Source organism: Hordeum vulgare, chromosome 3H (genome assembly GCF_904849725.1).
Source record: "Hordeum vulgare subsp. vulgare chromosome 3H, MorexV3_pseudomolecules_assembly, whole genome shotgun sequence".
In the NCBI taxonomy this organism is placed as follows: domain Eukaryota; kingdom Viridiplantae; phylum Streptophyta; class Magnoliopsida; order Poales; family Poaceae; genus Hordeum; species Hordeum vulgare.
In genome coordinates, this window is record NC_058520.1 from 457,254,152 (window position 1) to 457,261,729 (window position 7,578).

Sequence of the window (7,578 nt, forward strand, 5' to 3'; positions counted from 1 at the left end):
TTCTGTGAAGCATAAAGGGTTGTTTGAAAGGAATTTTTCAAAGGAAAACCTCGATAGAGCTACTTGAACATTGAGCATCAAGATCTATAGAGATAGATCAAAACGCTTAATAGAACTTTCAATGAAATGCATGCCTTGACAAGTTGACTAAAACCTCTCTCACGAGCAAGACGTGATCAAACCCCAGAACTGTATGGGTGTTGGATTCGTTAAAATCACATGGTGATGTAAACTAGATTATTGACTCTAGTGCAAGTGGGAGACTGTTGGAAATATGCACTATAGGCAATACTAAATTAGTTATTGTTATATTTCTTTGTTCATGATAATCGTTTATTATCCATGCTATAATTGTATTGACTGGAAACACAAATAAATGTGTGGATACATAGACAAAACATTGTCCCTAGTAAGCCTCTAGTTGACTAGCTTGTTGATCAAAGATGGTCGAGGTTTCCTTACCATAGACAAGTGTTGTCACTTGATAACGGGATCACGTCATTAGGATAATCATGTGATGGACAAGACCCAAACTATGAACGTAGCATGTGATTGTGTCATTTTATTGCTATTGTTTTTTGCGTGTCAAGTATTCATTCCTATGACCATGAGATCATGTAACTCACTGACACCGGAGGAATACCTTGTGTGTATCCAACGTCACAACCTAACTGGGTCACTATAAAGGTGCTCTACAGGTATCTCCGAAGGTGTCCATTGAGTTAGCATGGATCAAGACTGGGATTTGTCACTCCGTGTGACGGGGAGGTATCTCGGGGCCCACTCGGTAATACAACATCACACACAAGCCTTGCAAGCAATGTGACTCAAGTGTGAGTCACGGGATCTTGTATTACAGAACGAGTAAAGAGACTCGCCAGTAACGAGATTGAAATAGGTATAGGGATACCAACGATCAAATATCGGGCAAGTAACATACCGATGGACAAAGGGAATGATATACGGGATTATATGAATCCTTGGCACAGAGGTTCAACCGATAAGATCTTCGTAGAATCTGTAGGATCCAATATGGGCATCGAGGTCCCGCTATTGGATATTGACCGAGGAGTGTCTCGGGTCATGTCTACCTAGTTCTCGAACTCGCAGGGTCTACACACTTAAGGTTCGGTGACGTTTTAGTTTAGGTCATTTATACGTGTTGGTGACCGAAGGTTGTTCGGAGTCACGGATGAGGTCACGGACGTCACGAGGGTTTATGGAATGGTCCGGAAACGAAGATTGATATGTAGGAAGTTGGTGTTTGGATTCCAGAAGGTTTTCGGGCATTGCTGGTAGTATACCGGGAGTGAGAATGGGTTCCGGGGGCCCACTGAGTGGGCCCACCACGGCCCAAGGGGTCCACATGGGTTTATTGGATGCGCAATAAGGTATAATGGGCTGACAAAGTCATCCAAGGAAAGCCCATGAGGAAAAAGTGGAAAATCCAAAAGAGGTGGGAAAATAAGGAAGGAGTCCTAGTCCAAGTGGGATTGGAGAAGGACTCTTCCCTTCCCACTTCGGCCGACCCAAGGAGGGCCTCTTTGGCCGGAGCCCTAGGTCTTTGCCCCACCCCTTGGCTCCTACTATATATACTAGAGGTTTAGGGCTGTTTGAGACACAACTTTTGCCACGTGCAAGTCAAACCTACACCTCGTAGTTCTTCCTCTAGATTAGATTTCTGCGGAGCTCGGGCGGAGCCCTGCATGAATAGATCATCACCAACACCGGTGCACCGCCACGCTGCCGGAGAATTCATCTACTTCTCCGTCTCTCTTGCTGGATCAAGAAGGCCGAGATCGTCATCGAGCTGTACGTGTGCTGAACGCGGAGGTGACGTCCGTTTGGCGCTAGATCGGAACGGATCGTGGGACGACGGTGATTTGAATCACAAAGTTGTACCACTACATCAACCGTGTTTCTTAACGCTTCCCGCTGAGCGATCTACAAGGGTATGTGGATCAAATCTCCCTCTCGTATATGAACATCACCATGATAGGTCTTCGTGTGCGTAGGAAATGTTTTGTTTCCCATGCAACGTTCCCCAACAGGAGGCGGAGACGTCATCAAGCTGCACATTGCTAAACACGGAGGTGTCGTCCGTTCGGTACTCGGTCGGAAAGTTCGTGGGGCGGCTTGCGATTTGGATCACGAAGACGTTCTACTATGTCAACCGCGTTTCTTAACGCTTCTCACTTAGCGATCTACAAGGGTATGTGGATCCGATCTCTCCTCTTGTAGATGGTCATCACCATGGGTAGATCTTGTATGTGTGTAGGAAATTTTTGTTTCGCATGCAACGTTCCCCAACACGCTCATCGGAGCGGAACCCCCCACTCATGCTCCAGCTAGAGAAGAAGCGGGCACCTCCGCTTTCGTGTAGCCCATGCGGGGTCGACGATGGTCTTCGCAAGAGAAGAGTTGGGCAAGACATCGGCTGTGTATGCCGACGTTGCCCCGATGGTGGCCTTCATGCGACCCAAGCGGCCACGACCTCCCGTGTTCTACTTCTTCTCGATGACAATGACGGATGCGGAGGCACTGACCACCGACTTGTCACTCTCCACGCGACCAATTTCTTTCTTTGCCTACATGGCACGGCTACACGCACGTCGGCGATGGATGATGCGGTCGCCGCCCTCCTCTATGCCGACATCGAGCTGTCTTGAAGCGGCGAGTTGCTAAAACCACGTGCTGGCTTGGTGCGACAACTCGCTCTCTCGGGCTAGGTGAGGCAGGCGAAGTAGCGAGTTACCTTGCTTGTGCTTGTATCCGACAGGCTCGGTGGGCCACCCAACCGACTTGTATGTCGGAGAACTTCACTTAGGAAGCCATCGAAAGAGTGGAGAAAATGGTGAAGGAGGAGATGGGGGAGCGACGAAGGGGTGTGATTCTTGCCCAACGTCTAGCCTCGTTTAGAGGGCAGACGGGATGAGCTTTACCGATGTTGCTTTTAATATCGACCTGCTCATGAAGGAACATGTCGACGAAATAGGTTTCTCGGCTTCCATGTGAGTTTAATGGAGGTGTTTGATGTGACGAGGAGGCGTGTGTTAGCAGGGTGTGCAACGGGCGACGTCCTTGGTCGACGAGCTGCTTCAGTGGCGGAGGCAATGAGAGTCCGCGTCTGCCCTGAGCCGCCTTTAATGTGGAGCCATGCGCTCTACAACCACATGAATGCGGCAGCTGGCGCCGGGGGGTAGCGTGCGAGGGAGGGGGGAGGGGGTTGATGAGCTAGGGTGGTCAGAATCATGCGAAGTAGCGGTGTGGACTCCCGCAACCCCCCACCCCCACACATGTTTGTCTCCGATTTGTGGGAGAAATCACGTCCGAACCGCTTCGTGGACCGATACAAGACCGTGTTGGATGGCTCCCGCGGTCCGGACCATTGCGAGAGGTTACCGAAAAAGGCTTTCGCCCCGCTTTATAGATAAAGCAAACCACCGAGCCATAACATCCAACAACAGTCACCACAACACACACACAGACGCCGCACTGGAGTTAGCACTACAACACAAGGTACCAAGGTTACACTGTGGGCACAACACAACAAGTCCAAACAAAGGAAAACAACAAGGCGGCGCTGCGAAAGGGTCCTCTAATCCGGCTCCGGAGGTGGAGGAGGGGGCGGCAACGCCAATCTAAGAGCCATCGCACGAACATGAGAGATGATGGAGTTGATGGCGTCTCGGTCCTGCGAGCGGCTAAGCGGTCGCCAGAGTTGCAGGTATCCACAAAATTTGAACGCCACGTTAGAAGCACGACGAAGAGGAACACGTTGAACAACAAACTTATTACGGACAGTCCACAGCGTCCAGGCCAGGACCTCCACCGTCAACCAGCTAGTGTGGCAGAAAGATGTGGGCATAGCCTGAAGTTCGGGGAGCAGGTCACGAAGTTTGTGTCGCACCAGGTGCCACCGACCACTTCACGGAGAAAACTCCAGAGGAATTGCGCGGACACGCAAGAAAAGAAGATGTGATTCGAATCCTCTTCTGTCGCACAAAGCGGACAAATGCCATTCGCTGGTCCGTTCCGCTTAAGGACCACAACACCAGAGGGGAGGCGTCCACGAAGCCACTGCCAGAGGAATATCCGGATCTTCAAGGGGAGCCTAATTTCCTAGAGGGCCGCAAAAGGCTCGAGGCTCGGGCACGGCGCAATCGCCTGATATAAGGATTTCATAGTGAAGCAACCCGAAGGCTCTAATCGCTAGGAGATGCGATCGCCGGGCCGATCCAGATCCGGCGCAAGAAGGGCGATGGACTCCAGGAGGTCCTGCCAGGCGAGCGTTTCCATTGGCCCGAAAGGGTGTCTAAATGCAAGACGCCCTAGGTCGATGAGGGCCTCCTCCACGGAGATTCGTGGGACGACCACAATAGAGAATAGGGTTGGGAAACGTGTAACAAAGGCGGGCTCGCCGGCCCAGCGGTCAAACCAGAACAAGGTTGATGCGCGAGAGCCAACCTCGATAGAGGTCCCAATGCGAAGAACTGGGAGCAGCTGGATTAAGGACTGCCAGAACTAAGAACCCCCAGACCGCTGGCAGAAGGCAAGAGGTTATCCACGCAGGTAATTATTCTGAATAATGCGGATCCAAAGGCCTTCCTCGCCCCTTGAAATCCGCCAGAGCCAACGAGTGAGCAGAGCAATATTCATACGCTTGGAGGACATGATCCCCATGCCACCCTGGTTGCACGGCTTGCATATCTCCGACCATCGAACCATGTGGTACTTTTGCTTATCCCCGTCGCCGGCTCAGAAGAAACGTGTCTGGACCCTGGCGATCTCGTGGTGGAGGGTCTCTAGCAATATGTAAAAGCTCATCAAGAAGAGCAACAAGCTGGACAGGGAGGAGTTGATGAGGACCGTCCTGGCAGCCTTCGAGAGCCAGCGACCTTGCCACGGTTCAATACAATGCTACAGTTTGGCAACCGTAGGTCGCAGCTCCGCCATCGAGAGGCGAGAGTCGCTGATAGGGATTCCCAGGTATGCCATGGGGAAGGATCCTAGCTGGAAGTTAAGGCGGTCGGCGATGCTCTTGGCCGCGACAAGGGGGTATCCTAGGACCATGACCACACTCTTATTGAATTTAATTTTGAGACCGGACATCTCCTGGAAGCAGAGGAGAAGAATTTCAGGTTCGAGATGTCATCGCTCTCAACCATGATGATCGTGTCATCCGCATACTGCAGAAGAGATACGCGAGGAGATGCGCTTGGTTTGGCTTGGCTTGGAGAGGTTTGTGGGTTTGGCTTGGAGATGCGCTTATGGCTTCATGCATATCTATTTTTTTAGAATTATTTGAAACGTAAAAGTATGGATTTCGATGAAATTTGAATTTAAAGGCCTCCATAAGTATGGATTTTGATGAAATTTGAATTTGAAGGCCTTCATAGAGGCCAAGCTCCAAGAAGCAATTTTCGGAGGAGTTTTCTCTAAAAGAAAAGAAGAGGAGAAAAATAAATAAACGTATCTTCGGCACGCTTACGAATAGGGAAGGGAAAAGCTAGCCCAATAAACAGATCCGATCCATCCCGTGGCCTCGCGTTCCACTACCCGGCCTGTCGCCTAGTCTTCTCCCCCAAATCTCTCCCTCAAACCCTACAGCCGATCTAGCCCTCCCACCGCGCCGATCGCCATGGCCGCCCCCAACAACAACGACGCCGCCGCCAGCGCCAGCGCCAGCGCTTCCACCAGCGACGGCGCCCCCGCGGCGCCGGAGGACACCTCCATCGAGGCGCTGGCGCGGCGCGTGCAGGAGCACATGACCCTCGCCTCCAACCCCACCGCCCGCCGCCACAAGTTCTGGGAGACGCAGCCCGTGGGTCAGTTCGGCGACGTTGCCGACGTCTCCCTCCCCGACGGCGCCATCGAGCCGCCCACCCCGCTCTCCGAGGTCCGCGCCGACCCCTACCCGCTCCCCGCCGCCTTCGAGTGGTTCACCTGCGACCTCGACGACGACGCCCTCCTCGCCGACCTCTACGCCCTCCTCGCCCACAACTACGTCGAGGACGACGAGAACATGTTCCGCTTCAACTACTCCTCGGCCTTCCTCCGCTGGGCGCTCCGCCCCCCCTCCTTCTTCCGCGCCTGGCACATTGGCGTCCGGGCCAAGGAGTCCAAGAAGCTCGTCGCCTTCATATCCGGCGTCCCCGCGCGCATCCGTGCGCGCGACGACGTTGTCCGCATGGCCGAGATCAACTTCCTCTGCGTCCACAAGAAGCTCCGATCCAAGCGCCTCGCGCCGGTGCTCATCCGGGAGGTCACCCGTCGCGTCCACCTGGAGAACATCTGGCAGGCTGCATACACTGCGGGTGTCGTCCTCCCGACCCCCATCACCACATGCCGCTACTGGCATCGATCCCTCAACCCAAAGAAGCTCATCGATGTTGGCTTCTCCCGTCTTGGTCCCCGCATGACCATGAGCCGCACCGTCCGTCTCTACAAGCTGCCAGATGCGCCGCTTACCCCCGGGTTCCGCCAGATGGAGTTGCGGGATGTTGCAGCAGTCACACGCTTGCTCAGGGCATACCTTGCAAGGTACGTGGTGGCGCCAGATTTTGATGAGCTTGATGTTGAGCACTGGTTGCTGCCCCAGGAGGATGTGGTGGACAGCTACCTTGTGGAGAGCCCTGAGACGCACGAGGTCACAGATTTCTGCAGCTTTTACACTCTGCCCTCGTCCGTGCTGAACAATGCCAACTATTCAACACTCAAGGCTGCATACTCATATTACAATGTTGCTGTCAAGACCCCGTTGCAGCAGCTGATGAATGATGCACTGATTGTGGCCAAGCAGAAGAACTATGATGTGTTCAATGCGCTCGATGTCATGGAGAACGAGGGGTTCCTCAAGGAACTCAAGTTTGGCCCTGGAGATGGGCAGCTGCACTATTATCTCTACAATTATCGCATTCGCAATGGAATCAAGCCATCTGAGCTTGGGCTTGTGCTTCTATAGGGTGGTCAAGGCTCAGGATTGTGTTTGGGTTATACTTTTTCAGCAGGTACTCCTTGTGTGGCTGGTTTAGTATGCGTCTTTCCTGGTTGCTACAGGTGATGGTTTGATTTCCGTCATGCCGTATGTTGCCCAGTGTGCGATCCGTCATAGCTCTTTTGTTTATTGTGGTAGCAAATCTTCCATGCCTTTTCATGGGAATCCACATTGATTTGCAAATGAGGAGACTGGAATTAGAAATTCCTTTTCAATTTAAGACTGTATTTTCAATTAGTTACATTTCAGTGTGTACGGTTCAAAGCTTTATGATGACACTCTGTTTACCAAGGAATTTTGATGGACTTGTGTTATGCTAAATCATTCTAGTACCCTTGTGTTTTGAGGTTATAACTATTTGGCTTTGTTGATTTAAGACATTCAGCATTGTTTCATCGAGAATGCCCCAAAAATTGATGTTCTTATTGTACGCAAATCTGTATTACTTGTTTTTACGGATTGTAGATATGAGTTTGGTTTATGATGTTTGATGACTTGGATGTTCTTCTTAGGCCATTCCTGTTTTGTATCAGTAATGTTTGGTGCATCATTGCATCAATAAGCCTCTTTGTCAATCCTGT

At 51.7% G+C, this 7,578-nt stretch overlaps 1 protein-coding gene across 1 annotated transcript; it reads left to right on the forward strand.

The window, feature by feature from the left end:
- Positions 1–5,524: 5,524 nt before the first annotated feature.
- LOC123444238 (glycylpeptide N-tetradecanoyltransferase 1) lies at positions 5,525–7,318 on the forward strand. Its single transcript, XM_045120899.1, has one exon. The coding sequence runs from the start codon at positions 5,642–5,644 to the stop codon at positions 6,962–6,964; it is 1,323 nt and encodes a 440-aa protein (XP_044976834.1). The 5' UTR covers positions 5,525–5,641; the 3' UTR covers positions 6,965–7,318.
- Positions 7,319–7,578: the final 260 nt, after the last annotated feature.